Source organism: Thermobia domestica, chromosome 11 (genome assembly GCF_964235325.1).
Source record: "Thermobia domestica chromosome 11, izTheDome1.hap1.1, whole genome shotgun sequence".
Taxonomy (NCBI): Eukaryota; Metazoa; Arthropoda; class Insecta; order Zygentoma; family Lepismatidae; genus Thermobia; species Thermobia domestica.
The window spans coordinates 212,190,642-212,218,090 of NC_137464.1; the positions used below are offsets into that span (position 1 = coordinate 212,190,642).

General features: G+C 35.5%; 1 protein-coding gene across 2 annotated transcripts in view; it reads right to left on the minus strand.

Annotated features, from left to right (window-relative positions):
* Nucleotides 1-27,449, minus strand: part of rempA (intraflagellar transport protein rempA) — a 96,856-nt gene that overhangs the window by 12,830 nt on the left and 56,577 nt on the right. For both annotated transcript variants that reach the window (XM_081731577.1, XM_081731575.1), the window contains 10 exons: nucleotides 26,223-26,400; nucleotides 23,728-23,877; nucleotides 22,691-22,848; nucleotides 19,179-19,356; nucleotides 17,772-17,937; nucleotides 13,416-13,536; nucleotides 10,468-10,744; nucleotides 7,665-7,834; nucleotides 3,124-3,268; nucleotides 1,537-1,731 (listed from right to left, as the gene is read on the minus strand). In XM_081731577.1, the coding sequence (XP_081587703.1) occupies nucleotides 1,537-1,731; nucleotides 3,124-3,268; nucleotides 7,665-7,834; nucleotides 10,468-10,744; nucleotides 13,416-13,536; nucleotides 17,772-17,937; nucleotides 19,179-19,356; nucleotides 22,691-22,848; nucleotides 23,728-23,877; nucleotides 26,223-26,400 (1,738 nt within the window). The remainder of the gene's footprint in view (nucleotides 1-1,536; nucleotides 1,732-3,123; nucleotides 3,269-7,664; nucleotides 7,835-10,467; nucleotides 10,745-13,415; nucleotides 13,537-17,771; nucleotides 17,938-19,178; nucleotides 19,357-22,690; nucleotides 22,849-23,727; nucleotides 23,878-26,222; nucleotides 26,401-27,449) is intronic.

Genomic DNA, 27,449 nt, shown 5'->3' on the forward strand with positions numbered 1-27,449 from the left:
GGCCTCAAGGAATATCAAGGCGACTGCCATCCGCTGAGTTTTGTGTACCTCTGTCAAATTTTTTGAAACCCATCTTCCACAAAGCTTATGGTGGCCTAACTTTTGGGTCACAACTTCAAGCAATAAGCTCCGTAAAATTTGCAGAAACTTAAACACGAGCTCTGTTATGGTAAAACGGCGATCTTTACAAATTTTGTCATTGACTTCTACAACCAGTTCATCTGTCACAATGCTCGGTCGCCCACTTTGGACTTGACTTCATCGTGAACGTTTCCGGGGACATCTTTAAATATGAGGCACCAACTTCTCATTCCACTTTCACTCATTGCATCTTTACCGTAAACTTCACACAGTTGTCGATGAATGTCAATCGATTTAGTGCTTTTCGGCAACAAATGTTGTATGACAACACAACTTCACTTCACAAGTGGTGGGATTTTCAATCGGAGCACTCATGATAACGATTTATTACAGGATAACTTTTTCGTGACCTTTTCTTTACCAAACCATAAAATTTCACATTCTCAAGAGAAAATGTGGGTGAGAATTAGGCCGCATTTTCATGTGATAGAAGCTTGCTTTGCTTGCGATTTGGTAGCATCTAAAGCCGACCATACACATTTTTGGTGATGAATTTTGACGTTTTACAGAACAAAATTTTCCAGTCTATGCTTATGTTTGTACAGATTAAAAAATAAAAAAATAAAAAAAATAAAAAAATAAAATAAAAAAAAATAAATTTTGTGACTTTTCTTGAATTTCATGACCGTTTTCTGATTTCGTGACTTTTTCATGACTTTCGTGACCGATAGACACTCTGTATTATGAACAAAGCAGAAGTAGTTCACATTTGGATGCGCACTGCAGGTGGAAGTCCCTCCACAAAATGGCGGCGCTCGCCCCTCTAGCGGCAACCCGCCGAAACATGACTTTTTGGATAGCCTTATATTTTTATTTACAGTACATTTATGTACACATTTACACATAATGAACACGGAAAACGAAAAATTTTAGTCATGTTTCAGCGCTCAGTTTACGCTCATTTATGCAAATCATAAATTATTAAACTTTATGTATTATTACTGATTGCATATCTATATTTCTCGGCCATGTAACCGACATGAAAACGTTTTTCTTCTATACAGTGACACTCAGGCTCAGTGGTAAAGAGTGTTCACTTCTGGAACGAAGAGTACCTAGTTCGATTCCATGCCATGAGTTTATGGTAGACAGCATGTGTTTGTGAGTTTTCGCAAGTTTCTTTCGTTTCCTTCCACATTCTCATTTCCCAAATTATTTCATTACCTTCATTAATTATCCGTCTCCTTTAGTCTACAGAGCTTAACCGTGGGAAGTGAAATTGAAAGAATTCATTCCACTTTTCGTTTATGTTTTCTTAAACACTTGTTCGTGAATAACCAATTGAATTATTCTTATATATTTTATATTGTATGTGCCAGACTGAAAATTTAAACAGTGAATACAATGCTACAATGTTTGTTGTACACAAACCACTTGCGATATATAACAACTTACCTTATTTCCTGCCTGTGTGTATTTGATTGTAGCTAGCTGATAATTCCCTTGAGCAAATGCACACTCCGCCACCTTCTCAAGCACTCGGATTCTTGCTGCATCATCACCCTCTCCTTTTGGAATTGTTAATCGCTCAGCTAATTCTTCAGTTATAGGAATGTTGTGCTCCACGCATAAGTCCAAAGCTTCAAAGTACTGAAATTCAGTGTATTAAAAAGCACGAATTACATATCAATTAAAAATTAAGAGGATTTTTTATGCATGAACATGCATTTATATACGCTTATTTTAAAAAAAAAAAAAAAAAAAAAAGAGAGAGAGAGAGAGAAACAGCACAGTTGTCGTAACTTTCCGATTTACGTAGACCATCTAAAGAAAGACGAAAATGAACTAATACATCACTTACACAATATGCAAGCATACTTTCAGTAGAGAAGATTACTCTTCTTTCTTTCTTTCCTTTAATTTACATCAACTTTACACTATAGATATAAATATAAATATAGACGTAGAAATACAGCGTAAAGTGTAAACAACATTTTAATATTAATTGTTAAACGAAATGTAAGGTATCTTCTTTCTTGAGAGAAACTTACTTCTGGGTTTTCAGTCTATCAAGCCAGTGAATGGCTGAGTGCCAACCTCAAAAATGGAAGTGTGTCACTACTCAGAAAACAGACAAGGCAGCGTAGTAGTTGGCATGGTAAGCCGAACACCTGAGTTCGACCCTGGTTCATTCCCACTTTTCACATTTTGAATGATTATTGTAATAATAGTTGCAAACACTGAATATCTAACCGCCTCATCCAATCTAAGTGATCAAGATCGACGATTAACAATTGAAATATTGAAGAATTTAAATTTAGTCACACACAGAAAATATAAAGAGATAAGATTGTTTTATTGTTTTCCACATCCTTAATACGCATAACAAAGACCTGGTTATATCAAATTTGCTCTGCATCTCAGGAATCTTTAATCATGATGCTGTTATCAAATGACGAATACAAAACTTGAGAGAGAAAGAGAGAAAATTGGAACAATGAATCATGAAATGAAAATTGAAAATAGAGAAAACATACCAAGGTAATTACACAGACAGACAGACATATATAAAAAAGAACGCTATACGAGTTTTTGCTAAAGTTTAATCAAGGGAAGAAAAGAAGCAGAAAGAAAAGTTAAATTACAGAATTACGAAAAGTAACTGTGAGGTCCCCAGTTGAAGGTAAAGAGAGTTTAGTGATCGAAGATAGAACTAAGGGGGCGGGTGGGTTTGTAAAAATACAGAAAAGGGAAGAAATCCTCTTCTGCACTCTTACTGACCCATCCGGCCAATTTGTTTTATTTTTCGCTAGTTAACTTTCTCTACCTTGAGCCTGGCTCACGTGACCTGCATTCCAAGATGGCGCCACCCATTTGGATGCTTCACTGATCTGATATTTATTCTACTATTTAATCTTTCTTTTTACTTTTCCTCTCCGTATCTGATAAAGCATTTGAAGTATACTTTTCTTTAATGTGTGTGATAACCCGTTTATAATGTACTTTTTAGTGAGTATAATTATATATATATGAATCTCGTACCTTCTTTCCAACAGCTAAAAGATCTACTGCCTTATCATATTGTTGGTTCTCCATGAAGAATTTAGCACATCGATGAGCTAACGCTGGATCTGATTTGGAGTCTAAATCAACTGCTATGTATTGCAGTGCATTATACTGTTGAGTCCTACGAAAAATAACAAGATACGAAATATGTTATATTAATGTGGACACAAATATTTTATCAATATAGATTTAAAATTGTTTTAAAAAGTTTCTAATTCCTACATAATACACATCATCGCACTGAATTTAGTAACAACAGCACTGTCGTGTTATCTTCAGGCAGATACAAGGGTTGGATTTTTAGTAATGGCAACACTGCTATACATATACTCGGGAACAAAGCAATCCATTATAATTCATACCAGTGGTAGGTTAGATGCCGACCCTCCCTTAAAGCACATGAACTCGCCTGTCCTCCCCTCGATACGCGTGCAGCACCAGCAGTTAGAAGGCAGTTCTGAGTGTGTGCTCGTGGACTACAGTCATGCTGCGTGAGTGCTCGCGGAATACAGTCATGTTTACGAACCAAGATCAGAGGAGCTGGTTGAAAATTGAATGCGCTAGAGGTAGGAATGCAAAACAGTGCTACGAAGTACTGCAAGATGTTTGCGGTGCAAGTGCATTACCATACCGTACAGTAGCAAGGTGGGCCAAAGCCTTTAATGACGGACGACAAAATGTCACAGACATGCCTCGCTCCGGCCATCCTCCTGTAAGTGAAGAAGATGTGCAAAACATGAACGCGTTAGTGCTAGCGGATCTGAACGCCACGATTCGTCAATTGGCCAACGACATAGGACTAGTGCATTCGACTGTGCTGAAAATTCTGAAGAAGAGCCTGGAATTGCGTAAAATCACCTCAAGGTGGGTTTCACATGATCTGACTGAACAGCACAAGTGGCTGCGATATGATGCAGCTCGAATACACTTGCAGCGATATCAACGTGAGGGTGAGGCCTTCTTACGGCGGATCATTGCTTTTGATGAGACCTGGGCCAGAGCGTATGAACCACAGCTGAAACGGCAATCAAAATGGCGGCGTCATCCTGAGTCACCGAGAAAATCAACAGTTCGGAATACCCCAACCAATGTGAAAGTTATGCTCATCATTGCATACTACTGGGATGGTGTAATCATAAACAATACCGTCCCCCAAGGACCAGGGTTTGCCCAAGTGGGCCCAGTACGAAAAACCCGGTGGTTTTTTTCGGGTTGGACCCACTTGAAAAAACCCACTTTAAAACCCACCTGGGTTTTTGACCTATTTGTTAGTATATTATTGGTACAACTAAGGTGATCACATTGTAAGTGATTTTTATCAGATTTTAGACTTTCCGTGGGCGAATTAGATGCTTTCACGTTAAGGTATACAACAACATTTAACATAAGACCTTTATACAGTTCTGAATGCACTAAATGAATTTAAAAAAAAAAAAAAACTTACCTTAGCTTGAGATAGATATGGAACAAATTAATGTATGGATTATGCTTATAGCCTTTTGAAGTAAAATAAGCAATTTTGTACTTTAGAAAATATTTTCCGTGAATAGTGTGCCCGTCGACTCGGCGACACCGACGGACGTTATCACTCATACGTTTGACGGGTTTACGGTCATAGGTGCCGGTACTAATAGTACATATGTAAATACATTAGTAAAACTATTAGTATTATTTATTACCTTTGATGTAAAACACAAGTTTTTTCAACTAAAATTTGGTTGAACAATAACAGTTTAGTTCAGTCATTTGTTGCTACTCTTCAAATAAGCATTCTGTAGAATCAACACCAGCAATAGCGTAAAAATTCTTGTCAAATTTAACAAGCTTAATGCTCGGGGTTCCGAAGACTATGTAACGCTTACTATTTCAAGTGCTGAGTTCAAATTTTCGTACTAGTGGAAGTTTTGATGTACACGCCGTGAAAGAAGTGCTCGGGAAATTCCCGAATTAAGCGCAGAAGGATCGGAAATGAATACTTCAACAACAAAACTTTATTTTACGCTTAAGCCTGCTATACGTCTTGTTTTTGGGCCTCGAGTGTCCCGTATTTTAACTCCGTTCCATTTCTGCTATCAATATTAGCTTATTCGAAAAATGAAAAACAAAAAAATTCTGACATTGGCTGGGAATCCTGTAATTAGTGAACGAACAGAACGCTGTTGTGTAACAGTCTCGAGGAAGTTATTACACCACCCTGTTCAACTTGATAGCGAGCGAAATTTGCAATGCTACTTTTTCCATTGAACTTGATGGAAACTCGGATACTCTCTGGATGATGATGATGATGATGTAGTAAGACATTTTGAAACACTTTTTAATTTCATACAACATGAATTGTATCTTTGTTTTAAATTAATAGACCCCTTTTGGTATTTATATTTGGCGAACGTCAGTAGGTTCCGTCTCATATAGCCTCGCTGCTGAAAGGGACGTTAAACACAAAATCAACTTGACTCGTTTGTTTGCCTCTACCACACACACTACAGGGTACAACTTTCGGCCTTTTAAGTTAAAATTTTCAGAGTACAAGCACGAGACACTCTAAATTTCCTGTATAGATTTTGGCGGCATACCAACGTAAAATATCAAAATGGCGGCCATTTTGTCAAAACAGCGAGTATCTACGCTACGAAGCGCTATTTTCAGTCTTTTAAGTTGAAATTTTGACGGTGGAAGTACAAGATATGCTAAATTTGCTGTGTAGATTTTCTCGGCGGTCGAATGTAAAATTTCAAAATGGCGGCCATTTTCTCAAAACGGCAGTGAGTAGAAACTTGTTGCAAGTTGTGACAATGACAATATTGAAATATAAGTCACAAATATAAATCACATTTTAACACTTTTACACCAAAGGCATTGAAATATTTCGAAAAAACCCGAAAAAACCCAATTAAACCTGAAAATACCCGAAAAAACCCATATGGGCCCAGGTGGGTTGGGCTTTTTCAAAAAAGCTCGGGTTTTTTCAAACCCTGCCAAGGACACACTGTTAGTGCAGAGTACTACTGCAATTTTTTGCAAAACAATCTGCGAGCAGCTGTATGACGAAAACGACGCCATTTCCTGAAGAACCCACCCATCATTCTGCATGACAATGCAAGGGCACATTCAGCAGGTGCGGTCACTGATTTATTGCATCGTTGGGGCTGGGAAGTGCTGTATCACCCTCCCTATTCATCAGATTTAAGTCCCTGTGACTACGACCTCTTCCCGAAGATGAAGGAATTACTTCGTGGAACACGCTTCCGACAGCTGATGATCTCCTCCGGGCGACCGATCGCTTCATCCGCACTATCCAGAGATTAGACATTGCCAACAGCATCCAGCGGCTTCTACATCGCTAGGAACGCGTGATTCACATTGCTGGTGATTGTAAAACTTCGAACCTTTAAGTACTCTACTTCTTAAGATATGCCGTTGTTGCCATTACTAACTATCCAACCATTGTATATTCAGACTAATGTCTTCAATATACACGGTGTTTCAAAAAGAATGACCTGATTTTAAAAGTTCATATGTATTGATAAAAACATATTTCAAAAATCGGATAAATTGCAAAATACTCACAAAATCTTTAAGTTTTAGCTATGCTATTACGAATGCTCTATATGTCCATCAGCAGCAGCACGAACAACAACAATAGCCGAACTGTTTCCACTATTTCATCGGTGGTGGAAGGCCGACCTGGACTCTTACCTTTGCACAAGTATCCTGTCTCCTCAAATTGACAATACCAACGACTAATGAATTGGATGCAGGCGGATCAATACCAAAACGCCAACGAAAAGCACGCTGGACCGAAATCACTGACTCAGTCTTTGTAAACTGCAGTACACAAAACGCCCTCTTTTGAGCAGACGCCATCTTACATCTGGTTGACTACAAACTGAGAAGACGCATTGACTGACATCTAACGGCGATTTTTTAAACTCTAGGCCATGCACATTCAAAAAACACTCATTTCCTTGCTGGCATATCCCATGTTTCGTAATTATTACCGTCCAAATTCAGGTCATTCTTTTTGAAACATGATGTACTAAGATATTCACATAATTGGAAGCCAAAATTTTCGATGGAATCTAGTTATTTATTCCTCTATTATTCTACAGTTTTTAACAACAACTTTACACGCGACAACACTAAGAATTCATAAATAACATATGGCGGCACACTAAGGATGATTTCAATGGTTCTGCTCTTTATAATTTTTTCATTATATTACAGTCCCTTTCCTTTATTTAATGTAGTTCAAGATAAAAATTGGAAAATTTTGTAAATATAGACGCAACTTGCAGAATGTATAATAAAAAACAGTCAAGATATAATTCTGAATATACCTTCCCGGCAAAGCCTCCAGTAACATGGAAAGGAAACAAAGTATTGTATTGTATTACAACTAATACAAGCCAAATTATTTTATTATTCGAATAGTTAACTGTTGCTGCCAAAATAAGGTTGTTGCATGAATGATACGATAAAATCATTTTAAAAAAATAAAATAAAATACAAAAACAAACCTGAACGCCAAATCTAGAGCTTTATGTAACATTCCAGCCCGATGATACAGAATGACAGCTTTGTCTGGAGATGGATTATCTCCAAGTTCAAAATACCGTGCGGCTTCAAGTTGCTCTTGTGACCCAGCTAATAGAGCTAAGTTCCATAATTGTTCATCCAAACCGTGTTCCTACAAATTGAAAGTAAGAGTATGATAATTATTCAGAAAACATACCTAGATTCTTATAAGCCGTCATATTATTTAAGTCTTATTTTAAGATGCAAAGGATCAGAAAAAAAAGTTTTTCTACGATTTCTGTGCATTGAATTCTTTTGTTTCTTTTCCAAAGTATCAATTTAAATTAAGAACTAACACGAAAAAATTTAATTACTATAGTCTGAAGAAATAAATAAAAAAGTATTGCATTTTCAAAAATCAAGAATTAGAGGACACAAAGAAATGTTAGTGATTGTTAATATTAATAATAAAATCAGTCATTCCTAAGGAAAGAATAATAGGCAACGGACCACCGCACTAAACTTTCTCGCTCCAATTTCTTAAACTAAACCATGATATGCTGCAGCATTTATTTATGAAATAAAAACAAAATTATGTTTCCGGAAAACTTCGAAGAAAACGCACCCCAAGAATAAACTACTCATTTGTATTTTTTTCAGATTATGAATGTACGAATGAAATATTTATTTATGAAAAGTGAACAATATCGCTTTAGCTTTTTTTATTTTTATTTATTTATTTATTTTATTATTATGAAAATTGACAGAAAACAACTCACCTCTAAGAATAAGCTATACCTTGCGATTTTTTTTCAGGACAAATGAGTTATGCTATAATTTCACGTTAATTTTATGAAATACGAACAAAATCGCCTAAATCATTTTAGAGTAAATTGCCCAAAAACCTTAAATTGACATAGTGTTTTCTTCAGAGAACTGTATACCTTAAATTCTGTCATTTTTAAAATACATATTTTTGTTTTATTGAAAGATGATTGACTTTGGTCGTGGTATATAGAAGGTCGTTTATGATAACGAACTCGATAGCTAAGTAGCAGCACGCATGAGCACTCCAGAGAAGTTAATGAGGGTAGTTCGAAAGTGTTGTGTGTTGTCTTTCAAGAACGACGGCTGTTGTGTGGGATCCGAATATTACGGCTTTTTGGCAGGGCTATATTTCTGCCCTTTCCAAAATTATTTATAATTACAGCTGAATAAATGAACAGTGCATAACAAAAGGATTCTGTGTGTCAAAGAAAGAGATCAACGCTGTGTTGAATCGCAGTAAATTGCTGTTGCTGGGCCCTCCAATATTGGGCATCGTAGATATCAAAGGCCCTGGCGTCCCCACAATATGGTGCAAAAAGTCTGTTCCTTGGTGCTACGTAAGAACCTACCGTCTCAGAAAACAAAAGGAAGAGTAGTACAAAGTTTCGCCGCGATAGTAAATTGCATAAATCCATAGGATTTACACATGGTAAAGAAGAACATAAAAGTCGATTTTATATACTCCGTATCTCACATTTCATGGAGAGGAAGACGAACAGTAAAAGTTATGCGTACTTCATCTTGTAAGAGACAGGTGCACGTTTGTAGTGACTCTCAACGAGGCATGAATGAAAAATGAAATGAAATCTTTTGAGTTTTACGTCCCACGGTTATGCCGGTTAGGCTAAAGGAGACAGTGATGATGAGAAATGAAGGAAAATGGTGGAATGAAGAAAGTGGGAGGAAACGGGAGAACCCCGAGGAAACCCACGCACACGGTGTTTGTCCACCACAAAGTTCACTTGGCGGTGACTGGGATCGAACCCGGAACCCCAAGCACCAGAGGTGAACGCTCTACCACTGAGCCACCGCGGCCCCTTCTATTGGACGAGGCCTTAGTGTATCTATCGGAATGTGATATAAAAGAAGCCATCTTCTACCGTCCCCGTGATTCCAGAGCTCGTTCTGACAGGGTACGTGAATGTGAGAAAAGTTTTCCAAGCAGTTGGTTGTAACTGGTATAATGATAAACTTACACTGTACAAAGAGGAAAGAAGACTAAAATCAATGCATCTTATTGCAGATGAACATTTTGGATGCACTACAACGCCATGATATTCCATCCCTACATGGCAAGTACACATTTCGCGTTGTCGTTTACCACGCCAAGGCACACAATAATACGGCGAAATCAATAGTGACATACATGAAGCGAATAGCACGTGAATAGGAAATAAGAATAGGATACTCCACTGATGTATCCCCCATGGATTTTTGTGAGTTTCCATTGTTGAAACAAGACACTGTCGGCAGCCGGTCGTTGGAAAATTTATCAAGAGGAACAGAACAGATTTGATCAAACTATGCTTCAACTCAAGTCTCCTTCATTTTCTACAGTGTACACTGAGATTCAGGACGAGGGCTAATGATAGGTCTTGCACATCAAGCACAATTGCTGATGGCGTCGTGGTACTCCTTAAGCTGGTAATGATGCAAAATTCGTTGCCATAAAGCTGAAATGACCTTCTGTGTGCTGTGGGTCATTTGCGTACTTACAAGATTTTTGGCCATTATATTACAGAATACATCATTTTATATTCCACAATACGTCATTTGTTAAGAATCCCAACTTTACAGAAAAAAGTCATACTCTGTATAGTTTTGAATTATGGCAATATATTAATTTTTATAAACATACGGTATTTTGCCAGGAAATGAAACCCACCCCACCTACTAGTGTTAAAAAAAAAATAACTTCAATTTTAATGTAGGACGTATTGCGGGATACAGAACGACTTACAAGTATATTACACTTACCTTACAAATTCTAATGGCATTTCCAAACGCTTGTGCTCGAGTGAAGAAATGAATAGCTTCCTTGATATTATCCATATTTTCATACTGTCGAGCTAAATGATGACACGCCGCTCTATCACCTGTTTCGTTGGCTATTTTGGCAGCAACTTCATAATTTTCACAATAGCAATGAACACGCACAAGGGAGAGGTAATCCTGAGCCATATTATAATACAGTAAAGCTGTTTCCATTTCTCCTGTGCTCTCCATATACTGAGCCCACCATTTCTGCAAAGTTCTGGAATATAACAATATTTATATATGAAAAGACATGAAACGAAGACATTATCAAAGACAAAAAATAAAATACTTCGAAGAAAAGTGAAATTCAGTCAAATCAAGGAGACGTTATTCCCAAATATAATAAGTGGATAAATTCTGTTTGCAAGGTTTTTTCAAGTAATTCCCACTGTAATTGTTATTTTAACCATTAATCATTCTTGTGCTTTTACCTTAAATAACAAATGAAGCAAAAGCAGTTAAAATCACTTTTCTTTATTCTTTGAAACTGTACATTATTAATATTTCTACATCTACGTTTGTTACGAATGTTAATTAATGCTAAAGGAAACAGAATATTATTACTTACTTTACAATAGTGTTAGGAACTCAAACATATGACCTAGTCAATATTTGAAGTCTCAAACCTAGGTCATAGCTGTGAAAACTGATTCCCTAGCATTTTTAAAACAATTACTTTGCAAAACTTAAGCTTTGATATTTGTAAAAATAATAAAACGAATACACAATTCACATAAATCACACAGCTTTAACGTCACGTTTCAAATACCAGTTACTAATACACATCATAAATTAAATGGGGTTCACAAATAAAGCCCAGTGGTCATAAGTGATCTGAATTACTAATATTCGTAAATATTAGGAAAAAATGACAGACCTTCAATTTTGGGAGCCAAACCTATAAGCCAGATTGCAGCAAGGTATCTCTATTTAATCGTCATTGGATAATTTTCCGTCCCGAAAGTCAGCAGTAAATTTTACACTGCTTACTAAGATACTCGAGGATTGGGGTATGTGATCTTGGTTCAAAAGGATTTTGGAACAAAGAAACCCTTGTGTAGTCATACGAAAATTATAATCATGGTATCCACAAGAAAAAAGTTTTCAGACTCTTAATAGGAGACACTCCTCCGTTGATCTGTTGTGTCATCTTCAGTTAAGCAGTATTAAAGGTTTACGTATTTACAACAACAGATTAATACTTGCTTAATTGTGTACCACATTTCTTAATTAGTTAATGATTGCTGCAAGGAACACATATTGAGTAATTTGAAGCTCATCTAGTATTTCTTATGCCAAAAGCTGATTAGGATTAGGAATTAGATTTCTGGACTGTCGGCATCTATGGCCATGTCAACCCGTCACGTGTGAGGGATGACGTCCTTCGGCAATTAACACTATTCCAGGAAAGGAAAAGAAGAAAGTATTGGGAGAGGAAGAAAGCGGCCTGGGACCTGTATGTTAGATATCATCTGGGCATTTGCCTGGTGTGGAAAAAAAAATCACTCAGGATGTCTGGCCTGAAAAAGTGTTTGCACTTTTTCGATCGAGTGTCCCCACCGGGAATCGAACCCAGGACCGCTCGCACCAAAGATGAAAGCGTTAGCGATTACGCTACGCGGGTCCACGTGCCAAAAACTGAATAAATCTTCGGGGCCCGCAGTGACTCAGTGCTAGAGCGTTCACCTCTGGTGCTTGGCGTCCCGAGTTCGATCCCAGCCCCCGCCAAGTGAACTTTGTGGTGGACAAACACCGTATGCGTGGGTTTTCTCGGGGTTCTCCCGTTTCCTCCTACTTTCTTCATTCCACCATTTCATTCATTACTCATCATCACAGTCTCCTTTAGCCTAACCGGCATAACTGTGGGACGTAAAACTCAAAGATTTCATTTCATTTTTGAATAAATCTTCAAAGATGTATTTCGAATATGTATCATACTTCTTCCTCAGGACCACAAAAGTTGCGTCAATTGCATATGAAGACGAAGTTTTAATATCAGAACTATAAAGAAAGATAACTTAGGTAATGGAATGCCATACTAATAAATTTCATCCATAAAAAACAAAGTCATATTTCGATTTATTATCCTTCTAAATACTTTCTTCTTTTACTATATTCAGAAATCATCATGCCAAATCTGTTTACTGGAGGTCACACTTCTCCTATGGGAAAAGACAGACTCTTCCTATTCAATCATTGTGGACTAGCAAGCGTGAAAGCGTATCGCATGCAATCGAAGCGCCAACCAAGTATAAACTGATTGGTTAAGGATCTCTTTTACTGTGGAGGATATGCGACCTCCAATGAATAGATTTGGCTTATTCACGTTTCGCCATCATATGTGGTTCTTCTCGAAGAAGAAGAAGAAGAAGAAGTAGTAGTAGTAGTAGTAGTAGTAGTAGTAGTAGTAGTAGTAGTAGTAGTAGTAGTAGTAGTAGTAGTAGTAGTAGTAGTAGTAGTAGTAGTAGTAGTAGTAGTAGTAGTAGTAGTAGTAGTAGTAGTAGTAGTAGTAGTAGTAGTAGTAGTAGTAGTAGTAGTAGTAGTAGTAGTAGTAGTAGTAGTAGTAGTAGTAGTAGTAGTAGTAGTAGTAGTAGTAGTAGTAGTAGTAGTAGTAGTAGTAGTAGTAGTAGTAGTAGTAGTAGTAGTAGTAGTAGTAGTAGTAGTAGTAGTAGAAGAAGAAGAAGAAGAAGAAGAAGAAGGAGGAGGAGGAGGAAGAAGAGAAGCACAGCACAGGGTGTCTGAAGATGAAATATCAGAAAGGAAGACTGCACCTACCAGTCGGTTCGGCACCCATTACCTCTAGGACATACTCGTTACAAGTAAAACTAATACTTATGTATGTAAAAGTAGTATAATTTGTATGTGTGTGTATACAAGTATATACTTACTTGTCTTTTGTTTTCACTATGTAATTCTCCAACATATTTGGATCATCAAACAGCATTCTGGGTATTTCAAATCTATGAGTTTCTGACTTTTCGTACATTTGAATGGCACCATTTATATCGGCTGAAATAAAAACAAGGAATAATTTCTTTATAAACTGCAAGCTCATTGACAAAAAATGACACAGAGAAGGAACATTCCTTCCTTTACAAAGATCAAAAACATTCCTAAAAACAGATTCAGAATTATGCTACTTTTTATCAAAGTCAATTAAGTAAAACAATGTAGAAAGAAGCAAGAAGATGGAACTTACATGTCGTACGACTATCATTATTTAAAGACTCGCTGTAAAAAACACTTGAACTGCACCCTTCTGCAGTGTGGAGCTGAAAACAGCAGATAATGGTGGTTCATTATTAATTTCCATATGGTTTCCAGAAGTATCGAAAGACTGCCATCCATCGAACCACTGAAACGCCACAGAAAATGAAATTTGGATTGTTCTTTTCAAATGTATATTGGATACATGGGTACGTAGTGTTATACAACATGTGGGCCTCTAAAATTCAACATTCTTTGTTTTCTGTTTTATTGGTTATATAGTTTCATCTGATTCGTGGGTGGAAGCTTTTGTTCCGACGGACTTGGAATCTGATACAGATGTATTATATAATACTTTGCAAGATCTCCTCTTGCTGGCGACCAGATTATGGGCTGGTGCCATCTATTTTCTTTATGAAGATTGCGAGATGTCATCTTTACAATATTTTTGATGCGCACCTATTCCAATTTCATTTTCTATGGCGTTTCAGTGGTTCGATGGGCTGCAGTCTTTCGATACTTCTGGAAACCATATGGGAATTAATAATGAACCACCATTATCTGCTGTTTTCAGCTCCACACTGCAGAAGGGTACAGTTCAGAATGGCAACCCAACCAGGATCATATTGGAGCTGAACCCACCTAATTGGGAGTCAAATAGAATATAGTGGTACTGGTACAAAATGTTTATGTCTACGAATCAGAAACTAAGTAAAATTTTGCAGCATTTAACGGACGTCGGGAAAAGAAGAAGGTTATGGGAGCCCGAAGGGTTCAATTTTATGCGTTGTGCAAAGATAATGCAAAACCAAAATATGAATAAAGACGGTCAAAAAGATATATGTGGTAGTGATGTGAAAAAGAAAATAAATGAACTAAGTCATAGTAAAGCGATACCGTCTATAAGTAAAGCAGGTGTACAGATACCAACGACAATCATAATGAGAAATACGGAAGAAACTAATGAATTATGCAATATAAAAGGTGATAAAGAAAATAACTTGAGTATAAATGATGACAGTGAAGTTACAAAGCAGGATTTATTGAATATGATATTATGTAGTATTGAGGAATTTAGTCTGTTTTTCCAGTCGGAGACGGAAAATCTATGTAAATATATGGAAGATGTGAAACTGGAATTGAAAAGTGAAATAAAGCACGTAGTTACTACATTGAAATCTGGCACTCAGGAAACTAACACGGAAACGAATAGTGACGTAGAAGATACAAATGAGAAAATAGTTGATGGTAGATCAAATGAAGTAACTAACAGAAGAAACAAATGCTAATCGCGAAAAAGCAAACAATGCTGTGATTAAGTCCAAAGAGAACGCAATTGTTGATGCTTTGAAGGAAAGTGATGTTATGGATGATGACGAAGAACTTAAATTAAATGACGATTTTAAAGATAAAGATGTTGATGGTGAATCAAAGAAGAATACATTTGGGAAACCACAGGTGGAAAGTGCTGATAAACCAAATCTACAAAGTGCTGACGAAAAACAAACAGAGAGTAAATATGAATTAGAAGTGGAGGAAGTAAATGAATTAAAGGAAGAACCAAAAAGTCAAGATTTTGAAAACGGATATGTTACTGAAAGGGAGACTGGTAATGAAGAATCTCCGGAATTAGATGGTTTGGATGAAACCAAGAGAAATGAAAGTAACCTGGAGTATACAGAAGCAGACAAATACGGGACAATAGAAAACGAGAAAGACACCGACATCAATGCTAACCTAAAAAGTGTGAATCCTTACAATACGCAATCACGTGAAAATGTTCATTTCAAAAGGTGTAAGAAAAAATTGCAATAAAGAAAAAGAAGAGAAAGAAATCCAAAATGAAAAGATATTTGATGAACAGGCAAAAGAAGAAGCCACAGTCGATAAGATGTTCAAAGAGAAAGAAAACTAGAACACAACTCATAGAGAATTTTCGGAAAAAAAAAAGAAGAGAAAAACCCAAAAACAACTATGCAACCTGAAGAAAAAGAGGAAGAGAAGAAAGAAAATTTGACTGAACAAGAGATGGAAACACCATAGGAGGAAAGGCAATAAAGTGGAAAAAGAAATACGTGGAAGACAGCGGAAAAGAAAGAAACAGACATATAATGAAAAGATGTGGAACAGAAGAAGCTGGAGAAGAAAGAGACGGAAAAAGACAAAATCGACAAATGGATGGTGTTTCATTGTGTGTTTTGCAATTTATTATTCCATTTCCTTAATTTCCTGTTCCTCTACACATCTTTTAAGCCACCGGGAAAGTAACTGGCCACTCTACCCAACTCTATTACCTTAGTGGCTCCATTAATTACGTTATGTGAACAGGCTAGAACTTGCCGCCGGACAGAACACTTAGATTAAAGAGAAGTACCGTTTAAACAGCATATGTTTGGTATTCGTATTATAAATTTCGCAGGACCCACTGTTTCACAGATTAGTGAATGCCGATTTGTAACGCACTATGGGCTACAAGAAAGAATACATATATATATAAACTTTGAGGCCATTTTCTCCCCCCTCCTTTCTTGCTGTTCGCTTCAATGTGCATAGGCCATACATTTTCTTGATATGGTCTTGTTTTATGTGTCTAGGTCAAGTATATGATACCTGCACTTTTCTAAAAATCGGCTTGGTATAAAATGACTTTTCCTTGCAGAATAGGATCGCTAATCAAATGGTTGAAGAAAATATTTTGACAGTTAAAAGTTAAGTCTCGTTTCAGGTATCTTATAATGGCCAGCTACACTCTTCCTGTTATGTATGGTTTAAAAAAGGAACAAATCACAGTTTTGATTTTTGCACGCGGGCCAGATGAAACATATTCGCGGGCGCCCATTTGGCCTTCAATGTTATACATCATGCAGAACAAACCGTTACTAGATAACAAGTACAATGATTTATTTTCGAAGACGGTACAAATAACTTACTAGCATGTTCGTATGGCTGAAAGTTTTCCCAAAATTTATTCATTTATTTAATATAAATAAAACAAAGAGTTTGTGTGTCTGTCTGTGTGCGGTCTGGGGACTAGACGGATGGACCGAAGTTACCAAATTTTGGTAACGGTTCCCTTGGTCCAGGCAACTTCCAAATTCAGCCCATTCGGCTGTGGGCCGGAGGTCACGGGGGAGGAGAAGCGTTTATCGTGGGTTGACTTCCAAATACAGCCCCCCTCGGCTGGTGGCCAGAGGCTTTTTTTTTTTTAAAAAAAATTCGAACCAGAGGGTCTCAAGGGGCGTTTACGAGGATATGTAAAAGTAGTAGAAAATGACCGATATTTTTTTCTTTCGTTGTTCAGTTTGTTTACATAGATATTTTATCTGACCCATGCGAAGAATGGGTATTTCAGTTATATATACAGATAAATACATCATTGAAGAAGATTGAGGATTTTCAAACAAAATCTTAGTGGTTCAATGCTGTAATATAATAAATGTCTCAGATGGTGTTATACACATCACATGAAATTGGTACCAGTTTTATTTTCCTTTCCTTGTCCTTGTTTCTTTCTCATTTACTTTCTCCATAATTTCAACTTTATACCCTTAAAATTATCTTCTATAACTGACTTGAAAATGGCTGAAGGGCAAATTGCGAAAACAACAAAACAGGTATTTTAAAAACACTACGCATTTCGGTTACTAATTTCTTGTCCACTGTACTGTTAAATATTTTGCATTTGTTATTGCACGTACTGTAGGACTGGGAAGAAAATGTTGATGTGGTATTGCTCATAGCAACAAGCTTACTTGGAAAACAAAATACAACTTTGATAATCAATTTCCAGATTTTAGTGCACGGCTTTCAACATAACATTGTATATTCTGTTATTACTAGTTACGTAGTTCCGTTAATTTGCTACGTGTGTATAAATTTACGTTATTAACATGTATATGGTACATAATATATATATGAACGATCTATTCGATTTTTAACGCCTTCATAAAAACAAAACTTTGCCATGGAGTTGCACTCTACTGTATATACAAATATCTTATATACGGTATGTTTATTCAAAAAGAAAAGAACCTTACTTTTTGATTCTAGATGTCTGGCATAATTATAGAAAGTATTCCTCAAATGAATTCGATCATGAGCTTGTGCCACTTCTATAGCTTTTTCCCATTGTCCAGAATCTTGGTAAAATTTATTTAAAAGATCGTATCTTTTACAATTTTTATACAATTTTTCTGCTTCATCCTGTAATAAGAGAAAGAAAAGAACTCACTACCGAATAGGCTTTACATAAATTTCACAAAATAGCATTATCAATACACAATATAGAATGCACAGTGACTTACCTTCCTTGAAGTTTTTCATTATGATTCACACACATTTTTTCCCCGCTTTTTTAGATATGAATTTCTTAAATTTTAGTGAATAGAAAAGGAAGACAAATGAGTAACGTCAGAAATTGGCAATTTAGTTGTATTGAAAAGAAGAAGAGAATCTTGGGATATTGGCTGAGAAGAAACTTAACTAGAGGTACGTGTCACAGACGGTATGGCGATAGGAAAGAGAGGAAGAGCGAAAAAGGCTACAGCTGATGGACGGTATCAAAACAGAGAAATCGTAGGTGAAGACGAAGAGATTAGCTGAAGACCGTGGAGCATGAAAGCTTCTCAGTTGCAGTAAGTGACTTGCCAATAATTACAGAATACCTATGATGATGATGATATACTGTAGATGTAATACAATATTTCCAAACAGGTGATTTTCGATTGCACTACAGACAACTATAAGAAGCTATATGTATTTCATTGATTCAACTTCAGTGGCATACATTAGAAATAATGGTACTACTAGTAGATCGTAGTATACCATTCGTTTAACAAGCAGGATATTAATTTAAGATTTCCCTCAAGTCCAATAAGTAGGTTTTCTGAACTTTTCCAAGATCGTTCCTTACATACTAGTAATGTTTCGAAACAAGTTGTTAGAAAAACAACACTGATACAATTATTTTTTTTAAAAAAAAAAGAAAGAAAAGTTAACGTGCTGTCACTTGATAGATATACATTCAGGCTTCGCTATCTACAGAACAGACCAAGAGAAAATGATCTCAAATTGAAGATGAACTTAAATTTTAAATTAACAAATATATGAGTACATAATAATGCTAAAAGGAATAAGAGAAAATCATTCATTGTGAGAGAGGTCTTCTTACGAGTACTGTATCTAGTAATTAGCTCTCCCTCGTGGTCTAGTGGTTAGCGCGCACACCTTTCGTGTACAGTACCAGATTCGACTCCCGGCTAAAGAAGTTAAATGCATTACTGTGATTGGAATCCCACATTAAATTGTAAGTCTATGTCTTACATAGCCTCGGTGCTAAAAAGGAACGCTAAACTTCAAAACACACAAACACAAATAATATATCTAACAATTAATGTTAGTGCTGTTCCAGATCCGTGAGTATACTGCGTAAAATTAGTTCTTACCAGAAGTCCTAGTTGCACAGCCAACATTGCAATTTGGGCATCCAACTCTTTTTCTTTGGCAGCTTCTCGAAGTAATCTCGCCCCTCGAGCATGTTTCATGTTCCCAAGACACACTGACGCTACATCTAAACGCTTCGTTTTCACACACATTTTTGCCATGTTCTCCCAAACAGTTCCACTGCAGATAGAAAGTAATGGATTAGAAGTTATTCATCCCAACTTAGTTTTTCAGTTAGTCCTTAATTAAAATGGAAAACATTCACCATGTTTAATTGAATTTCAGTTTGATAATATTGAAATCACAATTATTTTTAACAGGTTTCAGCAGATTCACCGTTCTTTTCAAGACAACGGAAAGTGAAAGACAGTATCAACATTTGAAATTGGTATCTGTCTAGTGTCTAGAAAAGTAGTATGAAATACCATAGTAGTGAATATTTCTGATAAGTTGCTTGTTTCAGTTGCTGTATGACTACATAATTGATAGGCGATAAAATTACGTAGTGTAAGCTTCTTCATGGCTAACAATTAAGTTTTCGGTCTTTGTTGCGGGAGTCCAGGTTCGACTCCTAAAATATGTTTCAGATTTCACATGAAGTTGAAGATACACGTCTCAACATCTCAGTGCTAAAAGAGTGATATTATATTCCAAACTAGAAAGAAAACAAGTTTACAATGAGTTAAAGATAAATAAAAACTGAATTACGTATACTATTTTAGTTTATATTTCCTAAATACTAGTATGGTAAGAGATCCAAACTTCGAAATTCTTTTTTTTCGTTATTTTCAAAATTGTTAAGAAAAAAAGGCGTATCCACAGTGACTTTCTTTTAATAATAATAATAATAATAATAATAATAATAATAATAATAATAATAATAATAATAATAATAATAATAATAATAATAATAAACAGAAGTTTTAAATAAGTTTAAGCAATATTAATAAGAAAAATGAATTTCCAAGGAAAATATGTAAAATTACCAATACCTAGGTAGAGAAAATTTTAATTTTTTGAAAATATGAGCCATTTAACTTTAAAATAATACGTTACGAATTTCTGATACAAATTTTAAAAACTTAGGATCGCAATAATTCAGAGTACTGCGTACCTAGAAACTCAAAGAATGAGCAGTGAGTGACTGGATCAGAAATCAATCCCAGATCTCCGACTTACAGTATCGTTGCCTAACCACTACGCAACTCAAGATGCTTTCTGGCCAGATATACGTATATTGTCAGTCTTGGAGTTGTTACTTTGTTCTCATTTACTATCTAATACTGCATACCTATTTCAATTACTTTTAATCTAATTTATAATAGTTCCAGATAAAGCATTAGTTTTAGTTGCTTTAATAAAAACTAAGACTCATTTTTCTCTCTCACTATTTACGGAAATCATAACTTCTAGACACGTACATGTACACAAGAAACTGCTAGTGCTGTCACAGATTAAGCTACTTTGAACTTCTCAGCCTTTTCCCAGTCGATTTCAAAGTTTCCGTATTTAACCAGATGTTTCTAATTTTATCCCAAAATTTATTAATTACGTCTTGCGCTGTTCATATAACCATACTGTTCACATATATAATCCTAATACTTATCCTAGCTTGCACTTTTAGTTGTTATTGCGGGTTTTTATTATTATTATTATTATTATTATTATTATTATTATTATTATTATTATTATTATTATTATTATTATTATTATTACACAACACTGAATTTCCTCGCCTAAGGTAGGAAAGACGTACTGTCGATTCCATTATCTTTCTTTTCTCTTGGAAGTAAGATTGCTTAGAGACAGAGCGCTTACTTTCGGTACGAAGGGTCCCTGTTTCGATCCCAAGCCATATGAGTTTGTGGTGAACAACCTCGTGTCGTGAGTTTTCTCCGCTTCTCCATATTTTAATTTCACAAATTATTTCATAATTGCTTCACTTTCATTGTTCATCCGTCTCTAGTCTACAGAGCATAATCGTAAGATGTAAAACCACAGATTTCATTTCATTTTTCTTCTACTTCCTTTCTCTTCTGCTTGCCTGAACAAAAATTGTTATAGTGTAACGCATACTGTTCTATATTGTTTACTTGTGTGAAAAAAAGTATTTTATTTTAGTGAAATTTTCTAGGATAGTACATTCTTTGTTCCACAGAAAATGTCAAATTTATATTAGCCAATACGGAGAACCAACCACACCGTATCTATCTTCATTGCTCCACAAATATAGGGTGCGGCAGTGAGTCGGGCGATTTTAAAAACGTTATTACGAGGAAATGAAATGTATTTGAGTGTAACGAATTGGAATACAAACTAAACATGAAAGTATTTATTTATTTGTGAATTTAAATCACAGAACAGAAAACAATGTTGCAAAAAAAAAAAAAAATGTATTGTACTACAAAAGAAACTTATCCAAAGACAGAGTTTTCTTGTCTGTATGTCAATTCCAGAACTGAAATTTTGCATTCACGAAGAAGTTAGAATTCTCTTATATATGCTGCAAAGTAAAGGGTGTCCAGCGGAATGGCGGTCATCTACAAGAAGTCATTTTCGGGCAGTTACGTTTTCAGTTAAACTTTTTTTTTTTTTTTTTTTTTTTTAAATTGTGATTTAAACTCAAAAGTAACTAAATGCTTTGATGTCTAGTTTGTATTCCAACTTGTTACACCCAAATAAATTTCATCATTTCCTCGTAATAACGTTTCTAAAATCGCCCGATTCACTGCCGCACCCTGTATGATCATATGAAACTGGTAAACAACTTATCGACGTTGCCGGCTTAATATGTTTTATCCCAGGAACTGGAATTTTGTATAGTGGCCTCAGTCTATAGACAGCCACTTGCTCACAAAGGGATGCCGCCCCCGTGTGAGGTTTCTTTCCATACTGTCTTCTTTCGTTTTTCGCTCCTGAGGTTTCTTTCCATATTGTCTTGTTTGATTTTTCGCTCCCTTGAAAAGTAACTGACAGGCAATAAACTGAACCGAAATTGTTGACAAATCTTTGTCAATGATCCTTTTTCTTTGACACAATCTCCCTCTCCACACACTGTTAGAGACATGGATGGAAGAGAAAGAGAGGGAGAGAGGTAAAGGGGAGAGGAAAAGGGAGACACTACGTATGGCAACGTTTAGTTTTTTCTTCTTCCGAAGGAACCACAAACTTTATGATGGCTTCTTTGTGCTAAATTCAAAGTCTCGCGACTGGCTATCGTCTGAGCGTGCCTTCTATACTAATCAATCAATCAACCCAATAATTTTTGGAATATTAAAGGAATAATCTACATATTCTGTGTCACTCCCCTTTTTCCAGATTTGCATACTTCTTGTTAAAATTATTACCATCGCTTCATAGAAGTTTTCAAGGGCTTCTCTCCTTCAAAATCTAAAAACACCCTTGACTAGCCTTAAGCACTCCAAAATGCCAAGCAGTTGGGTACCCCTACATTATAGTGAAATCTAAGTTAATTAGCACTACAGTTCTACTTCTAAGCTGTATGAAGACTGACCTTTTAATCATCTTAATGGCTTTAAAAGCTTCATCCATATTCCCAACGCTAAGGTAATAACTAAAATTGATCATTGCGTCTCTCGTCGTTTTATCCGTTGCTTCAAGACCTTCGAAGTCTTTCATGAGAACCTGCTCAACCAATCGAGATGTAGTACCCTAGAAAATTTAATAAAAACAATAAACATAAAACAATAAAAACTTAATTTAAAAAATACACAATTTAATAATAATAATTTCATTTTTCACGTTTTTAACCTGTTATGTACTCGCATGACCACTGGTTTTATATTTCAAATTGTAGGTGCTATTAATTTACTGTTATTATTCTCTATCCACGGGCGTCTCTGGCCGGGGGGACACGTCCCCCCCAATATTTTGAAGTACAAAATATTCAATATTTTATTCTAATTGAATTATTTACTAACGATAGAATAACATATAAATAATAATATTTTTTTATTTGGAATATAATATTCAGGCTGTGAAACGATTATAACAGAGTTCTTGATATACCTCAGGGGATCCGTGAAGGTAAGCAGAAGGGTAAAAATGGAATCGAAGTGGACTAGAAAGTACCATTTAAATCAATTTCTTTGATGTCCCCCCCCCCCCAAATTTTACATGCCAGAGACGCCAGTGCTCCTATCCCTGAATATCTTTCAAGGAAATATAACTTTCGCGTTTCGCATGGCTTCTAATGTAGAGTCATCTAATGACAATAGTTGTAAGTTTTAATTATTTTTTCAGCGCCTACGAAATAAATAGTATTATTCTTACCTCTCTACTTTCATACTTATATTTTACCCTATCAATATTTACACTAGAAACACAGTTTTATCTGTTATGCTTTTGATTGAGTAGATTTAAGTACCAACCCATCATTCACTTTATGGAATTAACAATAAGCAACAGCGGAATTCGACCCTCTTCCTCGACCCTTCCCAACAAATTATTCACCTATGCCCTTTCGGTAAAAATACGAATACTAAAAGAAAGCTCTTGTAAGAAAATTATTCTTAAGTAGTACATACATACCTTCTCTGCTAGAGTCGGTTTCTTTAATAAAATATAGTATGGAATTTGCACAGCGAGAAGTCTGCAATATGATGCTGGGAGAGGAAATGAATCTTGAACGATTATACCACTTTCAGCAGATGCAAATAACGTGACTAAAATTACTTCTGGCTAGAAGAAAGAAAAACAAAATACGATGTAACTTTTTTTTTTTCAATACATTCAGTATATCGGTATTCATAAACACAAGAGTATACTAATACTCAAAGGAATGACGGAATACATATAAACTATTTTAAAAAAGAACTGTATTTCTTAACTCAAGCATTCAGAAAATTTGTACGTTTATTGGTTGTAAATTGCATACAAACTGTACAATGACAGTTTTCTATGTATTGGTAATGTGCTTTTAAGTTTTGGTGCCACACGGTTTCAATCGTTAGTTAGTGCATATTGTATGTAAATATATCTATCTGCCTTTTATCACGAAACTTGAGAAATGAAAAGAACATCAAAGCAACTTTGAAGATTGATTTCCTGCTAAGGGTTGTCAGGATTAATCAAATGAAAGACTTCTTCACGATGCCATTTGTTTAGCAGCGAAACTTCTCCACCACACTAATGAAAGAGTAATACTCTGAAACTGTGCACAAGTATTGCGCGTTGCGGGATTCTAGTAAGGAGTACTGTTCTTTTTAAATTAATGTGTACTGTTCACAATTATTTGAAGTTAATAGCAGTCTTATTATTAATATTATCAAGACTTGTTTTCATTAACTTGTGCCGTAAAAAATTATCAGTATTAGATGACTTATGGTTTTAATGACACATTCTAAATATAATTGACAACTTTTCGTATTTGTTAACAAACCATAAAAAGTTCAATATCTTAAAACTTATAGTAAACTATCTTAGAAATATCTACCGAATATTTTCCAATTCCTGAACAAATTTCCTTAGCTGTTTTTCTCTTTTTAAAATTTAATAATACAAATTTAGTAAAACATTCTTCATGAACATCGTCAAAGTGGTTGTCAGCCTCCTAGGGTGTCTGTACTTCCCTCTTATTGTGGATTATAGAAGAAAAATCTCGTCCAGTTCTTTACCGGGAGGTAATGTACCTAAGATCGGTGACACATTCCCGCGCTGGATGCCGATGATGATACGTTGGAAAAGGAATGCGGTAGCTCGGGGATCACTAGTTTTGAACGCTACTCGATGACCAACTTCATTAATGAAATTAGATCCTTCGTGACCCCAAGACCCACTAGTTTCTATTGCTACTGTTACAAACCAATATTTGTCCAATAGGTTTCTGTATTTTAGTCTTTTGTCTGATTCTCTGTGAGCGGCGACGAGACCTGCCTGAATTGAAGAATGGGGTATGTTGGAAGGAGCAAATGTATCGGAACATGTGAAATTCCAGACTAGTGCTTTTCCGTTTTTCCACGGTACCAAGGTCACGCCGTCAGGCCTTTTACAATCAGAGCGGCAACAACCATTTGGTTCTTTTATTGAAGGAACTCCCGCTGATACGAGGGCTCTACAAATGATGTCGTTCACATTATGATGTCAAGATTTTCTTCCCGCACTTTTTTTTTTTTTTTTTTTTTTTTTTTTTTTTTTTTTTTTTTTTTTTTTTTTTTTTTTTTTTTATACATGAAAGACCATGTAATCCCTTATCATCAACATATGCGTTGCAAGCAGGACAGTAATGAGGCTCACAAATATTAGCACCTAAGCGCAGATCTGTAGCAATACGAAAGCTCTCATTAGAAAGGTGTAGGCCGAGTGTGTGAGAAGGTAGGGCTTGAAGCCATGCTCCGTTTTTGAAGGAGGACAGAAGTGTTTCCCTCTTATATATCCAAAATGCATAACGCGAATCAAGTTTATATCATTTCCAATGTTGTTATTTTACTTCACGCCCTTATGCAGTGCGGTTATAAGGAATTTCACATGAGTGACTTACTCTGCCACTACTCAGATTTGTATCCAAAGAATTGTATCAGCAGGGAGTTTGCACTTTCGGACACAATTCAAAAGCGAACTATGTATTTATTAAAGCAATACACAAAAATGTACCGAAAGTATTACTGTTACCTTACCAACAACATTCTTGTTCTTCTTTTTCTTTTATTATTATTATTATTATTATTATTATTATTATTATTATTATTAAACTTAGTTGGTATACAGGTCTTGCTGAACATCAACCCTAGATATACTTAAGGAAATAATATTCTATCAAAGTTTTTTTATGTTTATACATTTCGCTAAACGCTCTAAGATGTTCTTCGAAAATATTTTCCTGTAACGGCGAGTCTTAATAAATGAACTGGTACGAGCACAACTTTCTATAAATTAAAGATAATCAGATTCATAACTAGTCAATGAAAGCTGTGATCTAATTAGCCGATTTTCCACTAGTGTCAAAAAAGATTTCATCAATGTCACGCCATATCCGAATGTTGCATATACTAACTTTCATTAAATAAGCTAATTACAGCACTTCTTACCTTGTCTGCAACCTGATTTGATCGCGAATTAGGAAATTTCTGCTTGACTAGTTTCGCTGATTCTTTGGATTGTGGTAGAAGCTTTGCTTCGCATACCAGAAGTTTAGGTTCTTCTGGATCCCAGTAGTGTGACAACACAAAACGACCTGCTACCTCTTGGGCTGAGTACGATTGTGCTCTGTTGGAATAAACGAAAAGTATATAACAATACACCGCTAAATACAATTAAAAACTGCATATGTTAGGAGCTGCATGTTCCACTGAACCAAATTTGTTAAATTATGGGGTTAAATTTTACAACTGAACAACAACTTTCTGGTAACTTATTTTGTGCTTATTTATATTTCTTCCCGACAACCGTTTCGCTAATTATATTCTATTAATTAATATACAGTCTTATATTAACATATTATATCTCACTATACATAAGAAAGTAACGAATATCGTTGTTGTAAAAAATAAATATACTGACAGTTTAACGTATACTCCTTGTAACGCTTAAATTTTCCCATAATGTTAATTTAATGTAGATATTTTATTTTATATTTATATCTAGTATGAATCATAAAATTTTAAATAAATTTTGAAGAAAAGAAAAAAAATCCTATTCATGATGTTTTCCTTTTAGGCCATAATTATTGGTTCGTCTATACCCAACTGAACAGATGCCCGAAGAGTAGTGTGGCCCTCACCACCATTCGCGCGCCAATCCAATGCAGTACAAAACAACCACAATGGCTTAAAAGGATTAACTCAAATTATGACCAGACAAGTTTTGTTTCTAAAATTATCGAACGTTTATTGCATCTGACTATTAAAAAAAATGTTGTGTCATTAATTCCAAGATCTTGCTGAAGCGACACCCAGCATCGAAACCTTTAAGCCTTACTTAAATGAAGACTATCATTAATCTTATTTATAGTACTTCAACTTGAAGACAATATTAATCAATCAACTGTATGTACAAATATGTACTGTTTTCGATTTGACCAAATAAAAATTTAAATATTTGTATCTTTTATTGCAATTTCATATTCTTTAAATAACAACAATACTCCTTCATCTCTTAAGGAGTCATTTTCAAGAACGGATAACAAGATTACTTTAAGAAATTGAAAAAGGAAGATAACTCGTTGTTACCACTAACCATAGTATACAGTTTACAGTTGAGGTTAACTCCATATCTCACCAGGCGTGCCCATACTTATAATCTCCAATCAATAAACA